This window comes from Eucyclogobius newberryi, unplaced genomic scaffold (assembly GCF_026437365.1).
Source record: "Eucyclogobius newberryi isolate DKJ021-1_F unplaced genomic scaffold, fEucNew1.0.hap1 SCAF_2, whole genome shotgun sequence".
Taxonomy (NCBI): Eukaryota; Metazoa; Chordata; class Actinopteri; order Gobiiformes; family Gobiidae; genus Eucyclogobius; species Eucyclogobius newberryi.
In genome coordinates this window covers 44,693,407-44,714,111 of record NW_027315834.1, presented here as the reverse complement: position 1 = coordinate 44,714,111, position 20,705 = coordinate 44,693,407, and the positions used below count along the sequence as shown (strand labels likewise).

Genomic DNA, 20,705 nt, shown 5'->3' with positions numbered 1-20,705 from the left:
AGGGTCATGAGCAGCCCTTTGAACTGTGACCCTGCTTCTGATGCTGCTGCTCCTCCCACAAACACCGACACACACCTCTGAACCCTCCACAGTTATCTCCATGGACCATGCTAACACTGGGCTGGGTGAAAAGGCTAACATGTAGACCGGTATACACAGGTCCTGACGTACTTTAGTGCAGTTTAAGTTGAAAATATGATAACGGTTCAATCTTTTTGACAAGCATCTCTGTTGTATGAGACAGATTCACTGGTGGGATTGTGACACCCACTCCACAGGTGGCACCTTAAAAGCAGCAGCAGCAGTCTGTGGGTGTAGCACTGTCCTGTTGTTCAGTAGCAGCCCTTTTTATTCTGTGCCAATCTGAACCTGGCAAAATAAACACTATTAAATATGGTCAATTATTTATCAATTTATGCGTAGACCTTCGGAAAGATTTTCATTACAATAATATAAAGTTATTATTAAATGGCATAAATTCTGCTGTCCTTTATTTAGAAGGGTGTTTTTCTTTCTTTTTTTATGGAGTGTTGGTAAATGATTTATAAGAAAACCTTAATTTAATCTACTCCAAGTTAAGCCTGTTATGCATTAATCTACATTTTCCAATCAATCATCATTCCAATCAACACATTTTAAAATATTAAAATCACATCCCATCTTCCATGCCTTTTTTTATTTTACAACACACTGAGGCCACTTTAAGCAGGAATGCACAAACGTGTGAAGCTTAAATTCACGCTGTGACTCTCAGTTCAACATTTCTCACACATTTTCAGATAGGATTAATCGACATGGTTGAACTGTATTCATTCACATTTTACTGTTTGGATGTTAGGAGGGGCAGGAAAAAGATGAGGGATGTGTGAAGGATCCTCACCATGTGTTTGACACCAGAGCACTCAGGGCAGGGCCACTGTAATCCTAATTTACAACGACACACTGTAACACGCACTGGATAAAAGTATTCATCGTGTCTTATGCAATGACGTCGAGAACAGGAAAAGCCCATTTAAATTGCTTGACATTATACTGTAAGACACTGCAAGGTTCTTAAGGCAAATCCAGGCAAATTACTTTCACCCATTTCACACAGTCCTTTTCTGTCTGATAAAGTATAATATATATTAAAATAAAAAAAAGATGCAGTATGTAACTTTTACGGCAGAGCATTCCCCACCTGCTCGTTGACATGAGAAGAATACAGTCCTCAGTATTTGTACCAAAATGAGGCCTTGTCTAATACATAGTCCCTGTTATGAAGTTGTATTGACAGAATGACACAAGTGTTCTTTCATTTGGCCGGGTACAAGTGTGCACAAAAACACACCCCGTCACCTGTAAGTCAGGATTTAACTGTCCTCCACTTCTCACGCTATTGTTCCTCCAACTCCTGTTTGCCCCAGAAGAAGTAGCAGAACAAAATATGTACTTTTGTCAGATCAAAAATATCAAAATGGATTCCCGTCTCTCCCCATTCTTCTTCTTCCCATTTCACTATTACATTTTGCACATCAGAGCCTAAAAAAAGCAAGCTCTACAGGTGTCAGTGTATTCTCCCTCAGCCAGAGCTCGGTTAAGGTTTGGCCCTGGTGTAATGTAATGTCACTCCCCTAAGCACAGGTGGACTGCAGGGAACGCTGCCAAATAGTTTTGGTTCGGAGGGAGGGAGGGGTGTTGGCTGAGGCCGGTGGGTGTAGCACTTTTGTTTTGTTGTGTTACTTAGATAATCACTTTGCGGAACGGTACCTTTTCACTCCCCATCTCCGACACACCTTCAGAGCAAATTCAGTTTCTCATGCGTCGGCCCGGCTCATTCTCACCGGCTCGGGCTTCCTGACAGGAACTGGGTGCACTGGAAAAGGACCTGAAATCAAAACCCCTCGAAAAGGTCAGTTACACATCATCCTCCTCTTTTCCACTTTTTTATTCACATTTGGCTTTCTCCTGTTTCACAAGTTATTTTCTCTTTATTTTCTTCATTGTGGTTGGGAAATTGGGCGAGAGCTGCATGTGGCGCCCAAATCACTCTGAAGAATGGCAACCTTTGGGGAAGTTTGCGCCTCTTTGGTAGAAAGTAACAGGGTCTGCACAGCCAGCGTTGTCTTGTTTCTACTGCAAATGTTACAACACGTGCGCAGCCTCCTCCTCCTCCACGTACCAGCCACACAGTACAGTCAGCAAGAAGGGGAATGTGAATGTTGCTTTCTTTGACAGTTGTTGTCAGTGTATTTGTCAATGTTGCACAGTTTCAAAACTATACAAACCAGCATATAGTGTCTGTATACATATTTATAAGCGATGCTGTGACATTATCAAGGTTACGTAACTGCGCAGAATACATTTTTATAAACGAAAGGTACAACTATATACACATACATAGCAACAACTCCTATCTCACAGTAAGAATATGGTGATAAAGATGCCCTCTGGTGACTCCCCTTTAAAGCGACAAAGTGCGTTTACGCTATTAAATACCATCATGTTCACTATGGTCATTCATAGTTAGCGTATCAAGGTATGTCAAAGAAATATACAATAGGACTTTTCAATTAACAACAAATAATTAGAAAACAGAATTACTGCTTCACAACAGCGTCGGAATTAAAAGGACATTTCAGGGGACACAAACAACACCAGAAGCCAATTTCGTATGTTATTCCACCATCCATATTTCTATTTAACAGCCTTTCATTCGTCTGACAATAGGCATTATAATTCCAAGGTGACATCTCAGGCAAGTTTTCAAAAAGATTCCGTGAGCCGACAGTGAGGTGTCCCTGTCATACTCCGCCACTGTTCCAAACACAGAGCGCTGAAGGTAAAGAACACACGTACGGGCACATTTCTGATGGTTCCTCTGCAGGGTTAGTCGGGGATAAGGCTGAGCTGCAGTCACACCACACCTACAAGCTCCACGCCCCGACAAGAGCCCTATTCTGGCCCCGTCTCTCTCAGATTATCTCAATTCAACTTGATCTCACTGCTCTTTTGTGAAGGGCCTTTCTTACGCACTGTTGTACAAACACAGCTCGCAGCAGATTTCATTCATGTTTGCTTAGTCGGGATATTATGAGCAAAAACTCCCACCCCTCTCCTTTAAGTCAGTATGTATAGGAGCAGAGTCTGTAGACACATATATGACAATAGGGAGGTATAGATATAGAGGTTATGCAACATTATTTTAGTCGAGAGATGAGTGGCAGAACGAACGGGCAGCACAACTGATAAGATGTGTTTCTTTGCGTTTTTACCACTACTTTTTGTCCGTGGAGCTTTTGTTAAACTTAAACTTTATTCTTTAACTGAAAATAGAGCTTGCCTGGCTTGATTGCTAATGGTTCGGGGAGTTTTAGGACACTTCAAATTCATTTCCTCCACAAATTGATTTGTTTGAGGTGATGATTTCAACTGTGTGATGCCAAAGTGGTGATAAATGTGAGTGTAGCTGCAGTGTTCCTGTTATTTATCTGGTTTCCTTCAACTGTTTATGCAATATCTACTTCATACGCATTTCATGTGCGTATGAAGTGCTGCACGGGAAACCATTTAAAAGAAAATTACAATTGCTCTACTGGTGCTCTTAAAAATAATACGACAAACATAAAAATAATAAAATCCTAAAATAGTCAAAACAACAACAACAACAACAACAACAACAACAACAACAATAGATAGTAGCTAAAACATGAAATTAACAGTAACAGAATTTAAAAGATGATCTTTTCTTTAGATGTTAGGTACAAACTGAATATTTAGCAAAGTTGTAGTCTTCTTGTTGTTGGACTGTAGAAGCTCTTTCACATTTTAGTTGTGTTTTGAGCTCTTACAAAGAGAAAATGTCATTGTCATTGACTCTCATGTGTTTTGGCCACTCACCAACATTCAGAACGCTGTGATGTCTTCTGCATAACCTCTATTGGCTTATTTCTTGGATATTAGAATATCTCAATATGTGTCTGTCTAAGTCAATAGGCGTTCACCTGGTTAAGTTTGAAGAGGAGGATTTTAAATGACCATTTCAAACTGGTGCAATGTGCTCATTAATGAGGCTGACGGAGTGAATGAGTCCACACGCCTTCTCCCACCTGACATCCTGTGACTCTGTGTGTGTGTGTTTGTGTGTGTGTGTGTGTGTGTGTGTGTGCGTGTGTGTGTGTGTGTGTGTTTGTGTGTGTGTGTGTGTGTGTGTGTGTGCGTGTGTGTGTGTGTGTGTGTGCATGTGCCTGTGCGTGTGTGTGTGTGCGTGTGTGTGTGTGTGTGTGTGTGTGTGTGCATGTGCCTGTGCGTGTGTGTGTGTGCGTGTGTGTGTGTGTGTGTGTGTGTGCGTGTGTGTGTGTGTGTGCGTGTGTGTGTGTGTGTGCATGTGCCTGTGCGTGTGTGTGTGTGTGTGCGTGTGTGTGTGTGCATGTCTGTGTGTGTGTGTGTGTGTGTGTGTGTGCATGTGCCTGTGCGTGTGTGTGTGTGCGTGTGTGTGTGTGTGTGTGTGTGTGTGTGTGCATGTCTGTGTGTGTGTGTGTGTGCATGTGCCTGTGCGTGTGCGTGTATGTGTCTGTGCGTGTGCCTGTGCGTGTGCGTGTGTGTGTGGCCAAATCCTCACACAACTCTCCTGTCATACAATGTTGTCTTGTCACGATTGCGTTACTGTCAGTTTCACATGAGAACAGAGCCTCTGTAGGACTCGTGATGCATGTGATGCATGTGTGCTGAGGCTCTGGTGTCGTGTTGAGCGCTCTACATGTGCAGGGCTGGTGTCTTTAGCGACCGGTCCAGGTTGTGTTGTGTGTAGAAGGGTTGGCTTGCTGGGTGAGTGAGTGAGTGCGTGAGTAAGCCGCCCTCACACATGAATAGAGGAGGGAGGAGGCTTGAAGAGGCTGTGGGTGGGAGGCCCGGGCCCTGCCAAAAAAGCTCCTTCTGTGGGATTTGTGTTTGTTGCGCTCCTCACAAAACGCTGTGTCTTGGCACAAACGACAGAGCACCAGGCAGCACCAGCCTCCCCGCGAGGTCAACTCTGTGGCACATGTTGGCTTTTGAAAACTTCAACTTTCTTACCACTACCAATGTATCCATCTATATCTATGGATTATTCTGTTAGTGCCTTTTATGTTGTGGACTTGAAGTCTCTCGATTCGACCAGCAGTTATGTTGTTTTTGTTTGTTTGTTTTTAGAACCCACCAACAGTCTTTATTTCTGATACCATAGATTAGTTTTAATGTAAAAATAACTACATTATCTATCCATTAGAGCAGACATGACGAATGTCACAATAGCCCTTATATGATTATCTTTTCTTTTCTTTTTTTAATAAACTACCAATCACGACATAAAAAAATAAAATATACAATGAATATTTATATGAACACTGATAAAACACTGGTTTGTTAATCAAACTGTATTTTTGCAAATATCTGCCTTCTAGTTTTGGTCCAGAAGTGTGACATACAACTAAATCATTTTAAAATAATAATGCATGTGCAGCATGTTAGTACGCAGTGCATTGTCAAATGTCAATCAGCACGAGGGAGTGGATGAAAAGAAGAAGAAAGGGAAAAAAAGGCAAGATTTTATAATGTCTGAGAGAAAAGATCTGGGTTGAATAAGTGGGTCCACCCACCTGTGTGTGAGAGGCAGCACAGAGAACACAGGCCCGCCTGGCAGTTTTAGAGACATGAGTGTGTGGGTTTGGCTAGTTGGCCTGCTTATGCTATCTAATCACTGGGAGAGAAAGGAGAGCAGTGAGCCTTGATCCACCCACCCACCCCAGACAAACAGCGGTTAGCCAAATAAGTACTAGATGTGGTTGCCTCCAGCGTGGGGCTGCACATGGGGGAGCAGATACAAAGTGACAGAGTCTGCAGGTAACAGACATTCAGGACAATTATGTCTCATTCTGTGCTGGGGAGGAAGAGAGATGTGTCAATCTGGCAGCAAAGAGTAGGTCACGATGGAGAAAAGTGCGCACCTGTGAGTGGCACTGCAGTTAGATTTTCAAGCTAAAGTTAGGGGAGATTATTGACTAGTTCAACTTTAATTAGCTAAATTTGTTTTAACCTGAGGCAATGCACAAATAAGTGATGATTTTTTTCATGAAAGTGGCACATTCTCAAATCATGTAACAAAACATTCAGGCAGCAATGCAATTTTAAGCAGAAAGACCTTATTAATACTCCCAATTTGTCATTTTTGGAGATGCTGGTCTATTGCACATTTTCTACCTGTGATACCTGAGTGGGCGGGTGTGATGAGGATCAGGATCGGCGGATGGCTGTGTCCCGATCATGTATTTGTGCGCGTGGCTGAAGCGACACATGTGTGTGTCCGTATGTGCTTTATGACAGGCATCTGTCTCCCCTGCCCTGCAGCCTGACTGCTTTTAATTAGGAGGTGCCAGAGCGCCGCGGGCTCTGCTCCGACACGCACACACATACACACACACACGACCTGAGGGCAGACGCAGGCTGTCCCACCAAGACTGGCCTCTCCTCGTTATCACCACCAGGAGGTGTCCTCAATCACCCACGACCCTCCACGCTAATGCTCACACCAGACCAGGAGTGGACAAGCAGGTCTCAGCGGCTCAGGTTCAACCAAGAGTCTACACACTTCTCCTATTCTATACAAAAACAGATGTTCATATGAAAGACTTAACATGGCTGTTAACAATAACATGTTTGAAACGAGTAAGAGACGTTTTATATTTTGTTCTTTACGATATGTGGATATCTGAGGAAATATATTCTGCATTTAAGTGACGCTCTGCAAATACACGGCTGTGATTGGTTCATTATCTAACTTGTGGGAGGAATGATCACCGTAGCTGTGAACAGGGTCCCAGAGGCAGTATACAGTATAGCGTCTGGCTCGCCAGGCTAAGCTCAAGTAGAGGAGAGGTCGCCCTCATGTTTGTCAGTCCGCCCCATGACAGCTGTGGCAACAATCAAGCAATATTTTTAAAAAAAAGTTGTCGGTGTATGAGTATCAGTACCAACAGAAATTCTTGCATCATTTTCATAATTATATCACTTTGCCAAAGAAACGCCCAAATTATACACTGTTTAAAATGTTCTGGGCAAGGACCCACAAACCTCACATACACGCAGAAAAAGATGAACATTCTGAGAACAAAGTACAAGTCCATTATGAAAAAGTAACTCTCTGCACAGCTCTGACAGGAGCAGAAAATGCAGTAGCTCTGACATACCAGCAGCAGTAGTGCACGTTTGGACTGGTGGGGGCTTAGGGTCGTGGGATAAGCTCTTACAAACCAGCCCCACCTGCTGAAAAGAACAATGGTCATTAAACCTAATTCATAAAGATAATAGGACCCGGTCAATTAAACACAAACTTTGCTGTTCGATTTATTCACAACAGAACATCAAATTGACACAAATGTGTTGACTCTAAGGAAAGTTCAGGAGTCAGCGTTTGAAGTGTTTAATAAATCGGCTGGCGTGCGGAATAGTTTGAAAAGCAAATGAATTAAAATTTGAAGTGTCCTTTAAACTGAGGGTGATGCATATACAGCTTTTGAAGTAAAAATTTGATTTTTTACTAACAAAAAGCTTTAAATGAATGAGTATCAATTGATGGAATGCCCAGGTCAGCCAGCAGCATTTTTAAATCAAAGAGTCTGCACGTTAAAGAGCGCAAGCACACGGAGGCGTAAGAAGAAGCAGTGACAGCCGGGTTTCTGAATCAGAGAAGTCCAATACAAAGGTCTTGATCTCAAGGCTAACACCGGAACAATGTAAAAATGTTTTTTTTACTTATGGCTTTGTAATGGACAAACTGAGGGACAGTGGCAGTTTGCAGCAGCAGAAACTGTAAAAGTACTGTATTTATTGAGGATATAGTGGAAATGTTTTACTCTTAAGTCCTGTGTTCTGTCCAAAACTGCTATTGAAATCACTGTCGATACAGAGTTTCTAATGTTTCAACTACAGTGCGCTGATCTCCAATCCATCCTCTTGCCGTTCAATACAATGCAGAGGAAAGAAGTGTATAAATCACCTGTGTGTATTTAAAAAGTCTCAGTTGTACAATAGAGATAATGTTTGATCGTTTTTGTGAATCACTTTTGTCTGTGTAAGGTGTTGTACAAACAAAATGTACTTAATTACTTACTTGACTAGTCGACTACTAAAATAATTGTTAGTTCCAGTTAAGGGTGCAATAATCACCAAAAATATATAAATATATATTTTTTTCGTTTTGAGTAACTCGATACTTGTGGGCAATATTATGTCAGTCTAACAAAATTGTCTTTAAACTTTAATTATTAGACAAATGTGAAAAATATGTACAATTAATCACAAAAGTGCAGAAATATCACCTTATACCCATTTGATAATTTACAACATAACTACTGCTCTTTTTGTTGCATTTTTTCACTACAAATTATATGCTCAGTGTTCAAATGTTGCATATCTTCAAAAGAAAATTCTCTGTATTATGTAAAGTTTGACATACACCGTCACTTGGCTTCAGCTAAGCAAATCCAGCAGGTCCGAGCCTCCTACTGGAGAACAGCTGCAGGGCATGATCTTTCAGCTGCAACACAGTACTCAAACCAGAATGATGCAGTGAATCTTCTCATTTCTGAAACAACCGTGTGGAAAGACAAATCCTGTGGTCATGGAAAAGATGTCCGTGTGTTTGAGAAGAGTTCAATCATTTGCATCAAGCAGAGAAAACATGAAACTAATGTACTACAGACCTGAACCTCAGTGAGAGTGTTTGAGCTGGAGAAGGCTTTGTGCAGTGTCACTCTGTCACAAACAAGACAAGATCAACTGGTGAAAAACAATGCAACACTGAAGGGAAATAAATCTTGTAATGTCGCAGAATCTTATTGAAACTAAGCCACAGTGAATGTGTGCTGTAATCAAAGCTAAAGGCAGCCATAACGATGCATGATTCTTTTGTACAATTGTAAATGCAATTATTTCAACTAGATTTTTGTGAAATAAGTAAGTCTGTCAAATGCACATTAGGCAAAGAAAATGTGCCATAAACCAGTGCAAAAATCACAGAATCACCAGAATAAGCTTCGCCCCGCAGCTCGATGACATGTGGCACTATATGATCCGACTGGCAGCTCACAGATCGGGTTCTTATAGGCCGTGTGATATAGTGTTTCTATCTGTACGATGCATGCTGGGTACACCAAAGTCGTCGCGATATCAACTTGATCTAATGACTGTTCACACCCCTGCCCCCTCCACAGCTCCAATCTGGTGGCCTCGCACGCAGAGCACTCGGGGCCCAGCAGGTGTCTGTAAACAGGTACTAGCACACGCCAGACAGACAGACAGAACGACGGAGGGACGGACGGGAAAAACAGATGACTCGTACCCGGCTAAGGGCCTCATGTGCGGCTGCCACGGGCGACTGACTGAACCGTGCGCCTGTGACGGACAGTGGGCACCCAAGACTTTTCATGCAAACAAACTCATTCGAATGATAAACAGAAGGCTTTGTTGGAGCGCTGGACAATACGGCAAATATAATGAATAATGATTTCCTTTTCTCTTGTTTAACACAAAAATAGTTAAGATTCTTCCTCCAAAGTCTAAACTTCCAGTAATTGCACAACCCTAATTGTTGATTTTAACGACAGAACCCAAATCCATCCAAGACTGATAAGCCGACTATGTGCTGTGAAGCAATAGAATTGTAATAGCTTAAAACCTTGAAATGGCAGTCTATATAAATTACTAAAAACATGAAAGATTTTCAGAGGATAAAACAAAACCAATTTTGATATTTTATATTTAACTCTGTTCAAGAAAAAAATATATGGTATACAGGTACCAATTTCAGCAAGTTGCTATGGCTGCAGTGACGTGTTTAGCAGAGATGTACCATGCTACAGTATAGCAAGTGTTGTTTTCTGGCCGTCTGGCTGAGCTGTGAGCAGTTAGTGGCTGACCCTGTTTATATATACGGGATGCCAAAATGAGCTGGCTCGGCCTCTCACCCTGCACAAAACAGTGTAAACCACGAGGGCTCGGGCTGCGGTCGGCTTTGGTCCCTGTTTTCCCCCAAGAGAAGTGGGCACAACCGTCTGCCTCACGCTCTGATGTCCACTTGTTTGTGTAAGTTAGCTGCGTGCCGCGTAACGTTGTGATTGTCAGCTTACATTTATATATACACACAAATATTTTGGTTCAGATTGGAAGGTCTGCAAACCACTGCGCAAACAATGGTTGTCTGAGCGTACTACCTTTATGAATGAACGTGAATGGGAGGTTTGATGCTGGGATCTTCTTTCTAACTTGGTTCGTTAAGGATAAGAAATACAAGAGATATCCGCCCTCTCACTCCTTCACACCTAAACATTTTGATTACCCTGCAAAACTTATCAGAAGAAAGACTTCCTGTTGTGGGCACCTCATTTAAATAGGGGTGTGGTTTAATGATGTCATGGAGGAAGTTTTCACCAAGACGAGCTGTACATTTGGTTTGAAAATATGACTCATTTTGTTCTTTCAGTCTCACAAACACCCTTAGTTACTGTAGATTATAACTCTAAACCTAATTCACAAATGTTCTAATAGAATTAAAATTATCATCTTAATATTTAGCTTTTCTTTCCCCAAAAAATGTCTCTCACTATTTTCTGACTCTAACAAAACTAATATATCTACAGATGTGTGTTTTCAACCTGGATTTTGAAATGTCACCAAGTCTGATATATGTTGGCATGTATATATATATGTATATATATATAATATATGATTTAAATTCTTTTTTAACTGTTTGATCATTGTATTTAAAAGAAACTTCCCACGCACAACAATAATTAGCAGTGTTCTTGCAGCCTCCACTCACAAAGAGGCATCTAAAGTGCTGAAACACATTATACATATGCTAAAGTGAACAATTGTCTGTCAGAGAAGCCATGCAACTAACTGCTACGATCACCTTTGACCTTGGAAAAGCTCAAACTAAATGTGATAAGCTTACTAGAATCTATTTGTCCTCCTAAAAGTCAGCATTGAACCTTAAACTTTCTTAGCTTTGTGCATCTCATCTCTGGCCAGTGGAGGAGCACAAAATAGCCTTACCAACTTCTCTCTCCCATTTCCATTTTTACCCTCCCTCCGTCTCCCCAAACAACCCCGTGGAGTTTCTTTCTCCCCGTTCCCTACATACCAAAAAATCCACCAGAACACAACTAAAAATTCATTTTGTCTGACCCAAATCAGAGGGTGTCTGCGCCATGGGCTTATTACACAGTGCGCTTAAACTTGTGTTGTGGAGGAGGATGGGGTATTATTATCTTTGAGCTACCCACCCTGCTATAAAAACTAGTGGTGCGACAGCTCCCCAGCGCAGAGCTGCTGCTGCCCTCCCTCCCTTCTTCCTCTCACTCACTCGCGGCTCGTGCCTCATGAGCCGCACACAACAAGGAGTGCTCAGTCGAAACTATACAACCCTGAGACAGCCCGAAACAAGCGGACCGACCTGCCTGCTGGATATCCCCCTCTGGGCTCTTCCTTCTGCTTTTTATGAATGAGGCATCACTGCGTCCAGTGTGAGGAGCTTGTGAATGGAGTGACCGTCCGCCGGCACTGACTGACAGACAAAGACAGAATCAGCAGGGTTTCAATTAGACAAGGCAATGGTGAGAGGTCAAACGGGGAGCAGCGGAGAAGCCTCCTAGAGGACTGGACTAACAGACACGTGAAGGGAATCAACCAAGTCAAGGTGAGGTGAGCGCTGCCTGTTGAAAGCTTTGGAATGCTGGGCAAAACGTATCAAGACATGTGTGGATGAAATTTGAATGCCAGAGTTTGGGAGTGCGCACATGGGTGTGTAGATAGCAAACGTGAAACTCTGAATTATTTAATACTCCCTACATCCAAGACACTGGAAAACTAGTTCTAAAAGTTATCAACTTTGTCTAGTCGTGTACTCTTGTTTTAGCAGCAGATGTCAAAAGGACCAAACTGGTGAGAACAGTCTGTGTGTCAAATGAGACAGTAAAAAATAAAAGTAATGTAAATATATATTATGAATTAGTATTGTATTTTAATTGTAAGATATATTTCTCAAACGTAACATTGTGCTAAGAATGCAAAATCCTCATCAAAACTGTACATATTCAATTTGTTTGTATATTTTCAAATGTAAACCCAATTTTTTTTTAGTTAAGTATATTTTAATAAGTAGAAAATAACTTAATCAGTGTAAGAATCTATTTATGTGGCATGAATAATAAAAACATGTTTGGGATTTCAGCTCAAGCTCTAAATTATGACTTGCTACAGGTGTGTTATCATGCAGCTTATGGACACTTTACCTCATACTGTTCCCAAATGACAGGGACATTACCAGATGCACTCTGTTTTCATCGGCTCATTTCAGGTGTAACTACACATGTGCTAAAATGTCAAAATATTTGTTATTGAATGTTGCTTGTTGTAATGATCATCTCATCTGTAAAAAAAAAAGAAAAGTAAAACATATATTAAGGACAAGAATGCCTGGTCCAAACCATCTGCTTTTTCTGATAAATATCATATTGCACATATTGCACACATTGCATTTGTGTTTTTATGCCGTTGTGTACAAATATACAGTTGTTTTAAAGCTTGATACTGTCAGTAAAAAAGTTACATTTGGAGCATATCACCCGTACTTTTATGGCAGAATCATAGTAAGATTTGTTTTTTACAAAGTGACAGATGTAGTAGTAAAGTTTTGTTTACTTTGGGGTAAGAAAGATAATGATGAGCGGCTGTGGGCCGCCCTGCAGGCTCCAAGACGACAAGCAACCAGGCGCTTTAAAAGGCCTTACAGGTAATACATTCCCCCCTTCTCTGAGGGCAGGGCTCCTTATACTAAATCATAATTATGATTATGATTATGATGGACATTTTTATTTGATAAAAAAATACTAACAATACAATTATCAAGTTCCCCCTTAAAAATTGAATTTGAATTGGAGAAATAAAATAAAAATTTCCTCTTCTTCTTCTTCTTATTTAAAAAAAATATTTACTTTTAATTATTGCACAAATTGACATTTTGGACAACTAATTACAGACACATCGTCTTTTACACATTTGGTGTCATTTTTTGGATGACCAGCGATCATTGTTACAACACGCAGCAGGAACTGTGCTGTTAAATGCTGCAATTTGGTCTTGACATGTTTATTATAGAGATTGATATACTCAGCTTTTGACATGTTTATTATAGAGATTGATATACTCAGCTTTTGGCTCCACTAATTGACAGCAATTAAATTAAACTTTGGCTATTAGTCCCATATGACCCAGACAGTTGTTCTGAATGTATCAAATAATTTAAAGAAAGTATGCTGAGCACACTGTTGCACTGTTGCACAGCAGATAATGGACTAGTGCACACAGCCTCAAATGAATGTCTCCTCCTAATAAGGGTCTGAATCTCGCCTGTCAATACTGTAAATTATTGGCCATGCAATTGTGGGCGCGTGACAGCTGTTTAGCAGGTGTTTGCAATGGGCAGTGGGTGACAGGGCCAAACTTTGGCGGATGGTGATTTAGCAGGTGGGTCAGGTGCATGCGGTGGCCTGACAGGGATAAACTAGCTTTAGCTGTTACAGCTTACAGGCCAAATGAGTGTCTGTCTCTGACAAGGGCTGAGATGGACATTAGCTACTGATTTGTGGCCTGAGCGGTCAAGGCTGGGGACGAGGTAGCCCGGCACTTGGGGCATAATGATCCAGCTGCATAGGGAGGAGTGCACCTCAATTATTAGGGAGAGGAGCAGGGCGCTGCTGTTCTCCTGTGGCTTCGGCCCCAAATCTAGTTCCCGGGCAAAAGAGGACATTGAATAGAGGTGACACATAATTTGGGGCGGGAGTGCTGAGTTGAAAGTGTTGGTGACTAAGTGCGGCATGAGAGAAGACAGAGCCAGAGCAGACGAGGAGGCAGACCATTGTCATGTCACTTTCATATCTGAGCTTGTACACATGCAGGTGCATGAAGGTCACACAGACATAACTTTTCAACTACGCTTAAAATTACTGCTTTAATTACCCCTCAAAAATATCATAAAGAGTAGTTTATGCCCTGTCTAAAGACACCCCGCCCTGACTGCACAGCGGTGGGTAGGTGGGTGTGTAAATAGTTAAGTGTTGTTTGGCTGACGAAATGTCGCTCCAGGTCCTTGTGGTGGGAAAGCCGTGCCCTCCTCCTCCCTCGCTGTCTATGTGGCACATCCTTCTTAGATCCTCTCTCCCTGCTGTAATTAAGGGGCAGGCCACAGTAAGAGCTCATAGTGGCAAGCAAACAGTGGGAACCAGGATAGAGGGGGGTGTGGTCCTGCACTGGGCCTTGTCTAGCAAACAGCAATGGCAGCATGTGTCCGGTCCTCCTTCATAGAGTGGGTGAGATGACAGTGGGTTAGCGAGCCTGGCCAGCCCTCATACGCTCTTTATTATCCCCTGTTGTTCCAAGATTGGTGCTATTGTTTGTCTTGGCGGCTTCTTTTGGGAGGGGCCCCTTCGCTGGTGTTTGTGCAACCTGTTCGGGAACTTTTAGGGCCATCTGATCTCTGGCTGAAGATTCTCCCACCTTACCCAGGCTTTCACTTTATATGGAGGTGGTGTGAGGAGTAAAAAATATCTGTATATTTGGTGTAGGACCCATTGGGTTTGTGAAGGGTCTCCAAACATGACCTATAGCATACTATTTAATTTAAAAGATCAACGTACGATGGAACATGTTTGTTGTAACTCTCTATGTATGATTCTTACCCCTCTCATCAGAACAAAGTTTGGTCTACAGCCTGTAGGATACCACTGCCTCATGTAAAGATATCTTAATTATGTCCATTCTGCATCAATGGCATAGCAACTGTTACCTAGCAACAGAGCAGACAAGAATAAACTACATGTAAGATTGGTATCTGAGATGTATACCTGCAGGTGAACTAAAGGATTTTCTACATTCCTGCCATTTGTATGGTATCCATTTTACTGTAAGAACCTTTTGGGTGTGTGAGTGTGTGCGCAGTCGTGTGGTTTCTTACCCTGGCCCATTTCGAGTCAACAATGCAGCTTGTGGCCAGTGGGGCCGGCTTCAAAGTATTTATCTACACATGCCTTTGGTGACCACCAAGTGTGGACTGCGAATTGGGAGCTCTATTCATAGAAGCGAATGAATGAGCGCTTTGCCAAAGGAAGTTTTATCGCCGCAAACAACAGCGCAGTGAATCAACAGGTAGTCCTCCAGCTGTGGAAGTGAGAGAAGACAGAAAAACTCAAATCTGTCTTATTAAAATGTAGAATTACACAAATGAAATGAGTATGATAAGGGAAAAGTGTGTTCTATGCATTTTCACAGGATGCAGTGCCTTGCATTTGTACAACATGACCTGCTTTTGTCTTCTTGCTACTCCACATGTCATGGTTCACACATCACTGCAACAAACCCCACGGACAATTCAACAGATATAATTTTGAAGAACGTCTCAATCTATTGGTTTAATTATTCTGAAATGAGGAAATTCATGATGTGCAACTGATAAATCTGTTATTATTAAATCACATAAAACATTCATAAAATATATATTTATAAAGTCCTAACAGTGGTTTAATACATATAATCCATTTGAATAACAAAGTATATAGTATTAGATTATATTTTCTCTATTTTAATTTACAGTGTTGTCATCACCTCAATAACAATTGCAACACTTTCCTACAAGCAAAGTGATTGCACATTGGAGAATAAATATTAGCCCAAGCGATGTTTGCTCAGGCATGCTGTATTTACCACTTGTTGCCTTTACTGCACAGATGGCCCACCAACAAGCAAGCCCACAGTGTATTTTAATAAAGCCAAACTGTCACTCATTGCGGTAGAACTATTGCCGATACAAATGATCAATGAACAAAAAGTGATGTGCTGTTGAGTTACCCAGCTGTTGTGTTACTCCACACCAATTTGGGTACAAGCAATTTAACTAAGCATCTCAAATCCCTTTTTAGCCTTTATTCGATCACAGCTCAGATATAATGCCACAATTCATCAAAATTCAACAGGAAAGTAAGGCCGTGCTGAAAAGACACAGCAAGGGTTCCAAAAAATAGCTGTTAAGAAGCACGATTAGAAGACAATTTCTATTCGAGCTATTTTGTAGAATATTACAGAGAGTACATACAGAGTTTAATTTTTTTTTTTTTTAAATGAGCAATCTGTTTCTGAACTCCAAATATGTAAATGTGGCGATGATACTGACCATTGTGATCTATACTGTCTGTACACAATATGTCCCATTGCCACTTTCATTGAGCCATTCTCTTTTTTCTCCCATCCAGTGTAGTTTCCATATTGACCAAGCCATGGTGCACCACAGAGCGGAGGACTTGATTGGGATCCCCTTCCCCAACCACAGCAGCGACGTCCTGTGCAGCCTGAACGAGCAGCGGCGGGACGGGCTGCTGTGTGACGTGGTGCTCATCGTGCAGGACCAGGAGTACCGCACGCACCGCTCCGTCCTGGCAGCCTGCAGCCAGTACTTCAAGAAGCTCTTCACCGTGGCAACCACAGATGGGCCCGAACCGCACCACGCAGCGGCCGTGTACGAAATCGACTTTGTGGCCCCCGACTCCCTCGCCGCCATCCTGGACTTTGCCTACACCTCGACTCTGACCATCACGGCCTCCAACGTCAAAGAGATCCTCAATGCGGCGCAGCTGCTCGAGATCCCGTGCATCGTCAACGTGTGCCTGGAGATCATGGACAGCGGAGGCGGCGGAGCAAGGGAGGAGGAGGACGAGGAGGACGAAGAGGAGGCAGAGGAGGACGAGGACGAGGACGAGGAGGAGGACATGGGCTCGAGGAAAGACGAGCATGACGAAGAAGACGACGACGCCAGCGACCGGTCAGTGAGGTCGTCGGAGAGCCGGTGTGAGCAGGCACCGTCGGGCTCGTCCCCGCCGCCCACCACCGCCTCGTCCTCCTACCGGGCGAACCCACAGTCACAGTCGTCTCAGTCGCCGGACAACATCACGGGCAAACAGGTATAACTGTTTCATAAAAGTGGTGTCCGTGGCAATAAGTAGTTCAAATTAAATCAGATGGGGGGGGAAAGGAGACTTACAGTGCAAGCAGTTTTAGTGTGGACGAAAGTTGTTAAAAGACGATACTAAAATTAGCATAATTTTTTTAAAACAGAAATCACATGACTGGGACCTTTCCTGAATAGTTTTAAAGTAGTTTGGATTCATATCAGGACTAGTATGAGACCACATCGAACTAGTATAAGAAAAATGATTGATAGTTTGTTGCATCCTTGAAAGAATGAAAAACGGATTATTAGTGCAATTATAGAGTAGACCATAGTATGAGAGGGGAAAAAAACTGTCAACGATCAGCACTGTTTCAAACGATCCCAGGAATCATTTGAAACAGTGCTGTTTTATTTTAGATAAGCTAACATGTAGGTTGTTTGATTTCAGGAGAGTCTAGAAAGCCGCACATTGAAAGACTTCTCCATTGAATCTCTGCTCCAGGAGGGGCTGTACCCTCGCATGCCCATGCTGGACAGAAGGCCTCACCTCTCTCCTCTGCTGCCTGGCTTCTATCCCTCTGTTTGGGCTGCAGAGTTCCCTGGCTTCTCACAGCAGTTCCTTGACCCCAGTCGCCATCCACACTCAGGACCCTCGCCTCAGAGCCGACTGGCCCGCACTTATCCCACTCCTGCATCCCACGACAGTGCCCGCCCTCTAGACCTCGCTGTCAAACGGGAGATAATCAAAGAGGAGATGAAAGAGGAAGTCCTGCCCACTGTGCTGCATGGAGACTACATAAAAGAATTTGTAAGCCCTGGTAACAACACCAGCCCAGGGTCAGTCACTGCAGAGGGGCACGCTTTAGGTCAAATTAAGGACGAGGCCGACTTCAGGTCATACCTAAACTTTCTGAGCTCTGCCTCCCACCTGGGCGCGCTGTTTCCCCCCTGGCAGCTGGAGGAAGAGAGGAAGATAAAGCCCAAAGCATCACAGCAGTGTCCCATTTGCAACAAGGTCATCCAGGGAGCAGGCAAACTGCCCCGACACATGAGGACACACACAGGAGAAAAGCCCTACATGTGCACTATCTGTGAGGTCCGCTTCACCAGGTACTGAACCACTCACCTCCACGTTTCTAGGTGCTTATGCAAAGTACGCACCTGCTCCAATCAGAGTCAATAGAAAAACACCCCAGATTCTATTCACTTTATCTACATATCACAGAGCAGACGGAAAGCCCCCTCACATGGTTTCATTAGCTCTTTATCATCAACATCCTGTTTCTTGGCAACTTTTGCCTGCATTTTTGAACAGACACAACTGATTTAGCACAGCATATTTATTTGATGTGTGATTAAATCACCAAACAAACGTTTACATCTAAATGAAAAAAATATGGTTTCTGTTGCTGCGTTCACAAGTTCCAATTACATTTATTGAGATCATTTTTATTCATCCCTCGAATAGGCTCCATGTTTCTTGTATGAAGCTCGATGTAGATTTGGCTCATAAATATTTATTGTTTGAAAGTGTGTATATTTTTCATGAATTTCTATGTTTTGTTTTGCAGACAGGACAAACTAAAGATTCATATGAGGAAACACACAGGTGAACGTCCGTACATCTGCCTCCACTGTAACTCTAAGTTTGTCCACAACTATGACCTGAAGAACCACTTGCGCATACACACAGGAGTCCGGCCATACCAGTGTGAACACTGCTACAAAAGCTTCACGCGCTCAGACCACCTGCACCGGCACATCAAAAGGCAAAGCTGCCGCGTGTCCCGCCCCCGACGGGGGCGCAAGCCAGCTGCCTGGAGGTCCACAACACCCAGCAACTTTCTGTGTCCACCCACAAACCCCATCAACCACTTTGAGGAGAGCACTTTGAGCTCAGCGTACCAGGCGGTCAAGACTCATGGACTGGGGGAAATGCTTGGTCTGGGAATCAGGGGTCTGGGTTTAAAGGGATCTGACCAGGAGGCCCGGGACGATGTGAGAGCCGAGGGGCGGGCTGTCAGCCCAGAGGAGCACAAGTCCAGAGTGGGCCGACAGAATGGGATGTTTGCCTTCACCATCTCTGGAGAAGACATGCTTTCCCACTCTCAATTCTATAGTGCCCCCACTGACCCTTGGGCCATGGGCCTGGAGCGGGTCCCACCCATTTCTGAGCCGGCCAAGTGAAAAGTGTAAATCTGCTCCCTTGAAGCTAAAGCACCTTTTAGAAACTAGAGTACTGATGACCAAGAACAGCTGAAAACCTGCTGCCACGGCAGTACATGTTTGATGAAAAGAAAACACAGTCCACTGTACGCTTTACAAGATGTCATGTTTGCTCTCTCACATACCAATAATTGCATTTGAGCTAAGTCGAGGCGGTCAAGACGGGGAGACATAATGCCAATAACAAGACTTTGCACCTATGCAGTGTAAGTTCAAGTAGAAACGTTCCAATGAACAAATCTTAACTTCAAACATTGAATGTAAACATGCAAAGGTGATCTAAGGTCCCTTCTGTAGAATTCTGAAACCAGAATGAGCTGACAAAAGACAATGATAATGTGTTATAGAACTTAAAGTGCGTATGACAGGTTTTTACGATTTTCTAATTTTGACTTTATTTGGTGTATTTATAACTGTTGTACATATAAATTATAGTTTTACACCAATCGAGCAGGTATTGCGGAAAAAACTTTGAAAAATCTGTAGAAAATGACAGGAAGTAACAATAGGGATACAATACTTTTACTCTTTAAACAATAATTCAACAAAATAAAATTCACTATCATATATTTTTATTCGTCAAATAAAAATAATTGTGACATTAGATGAGTTTTGCCTAGTGTTTGCTGGGTTTCTAGTGTAATGTCATAAATTACAAACAGGAAGTGAAATTATAAACCTAAAAAATGTGCTATTCTGTGATTTAATTGTTATAATTTTTTGCCAAAATTCAGAATATATTCATCTTAACTGCTTTTGAGTTCAACGAGTCGTCCAACCTGTCATGATAACTTTGAACAGCCTTTTTTCAAATCTTCGTCTGCACTATTGTACATAATGTTACATTGTTCATGTGAAACATGGCACTTAAAAAACTGAGAAATTCATCCAAAGATGTGTACTACTTCAAAGACTTGAACAAGATTTGTTTTATTGTTTATGATAACTGTGTGTGTTTTGCAGAGATGTATAATTCTGATTAAATCAACAATCGCTTTAGCTGTATAAGCTTGTGTTTACTGCAAGATCAAGCTACATTTTTCATATGCTTTTCAGTAATGATTCATGTCAAAAGCTGTTTGGAATTATCTGAATGGAAATGGGAAAATATTTTCTTGCTATTTATGCATATTTAAATGAATGAGCCTTGGCTATATTTTGCAAATCTGTTTTATAAAGACACTAAATGTAAACTTTGCTTTGTCGTTTGTGAAAGTGTTTTTATTTAAGATGCATCTTTAGGCCCAATCATGGCAACGAACCCCAAATAAAAAGGACACTCCACACATGGGGGTACAGAGGAAATGCTATAATTTATGCAATATAATTATTTCTAGGACTTGAACTGCATTTTGGACCATGAGTGAGGAACAGGGTTCAGCTCTAACGTTGCACCGTGACGGAGAAACAACTGTCTGGGAACATCTCTGTAGCTGATACATTCTTCTTATCCAACATGCCCCAA

The 20,705-nt window shown here is 42.3% G+C and overlaps 1 protein-coding gene across 3 annotated transcripts; it reads left to right on the top strand.

The window, feature by feature from the left end:
- Positions 1-1,873: 1,873 nt before the first annotated feature.
- On the top strand, positions 1,874-20,433 carry zbtb7c (zinc finger and BTB domain containing 7C). 3 transcript variants are annotated; one of them, XM_072453210.1, is made up of 5 exons: positions 1,874-1,891; positions 16,320-17,024; positions 17,463-18,124; positions 18,586-19,599; positions 20,042-20,433. In XM_072453210.1, exons 2-4 carry the CDS (start codon positions 16,344-16,346, stop codon positions 19,199-19,201), a joined length of 1,959 nt encoding a protein of 652 aa, XP_072309311.1. In that variant the 5' UTR covers positions 1,874-1,891; positions 16,320-16,343; the 3' UTR covers positions 19,202-19,599; positions 20,042-20,433. The 3 variants fall into 3 exon arrangements, with proteins under 3 accessions (XP_072309311.1, XP_072309312.1, XP_072309310.1); XM_072453211.1 differs by lacking the exon at positions 1,874-1,891 and adding an exon at positions 11,341-11,713 and having other exon boundaries at positions 16,325-17,024; XM_072453209.1 differs by lacking the exon at positions 1,874-1,891 and adding an exon at positions 11,342-11,713.
- The last annotated feature ends 272 nt before the right edge of the window (positions 20,434-20,705 follow it).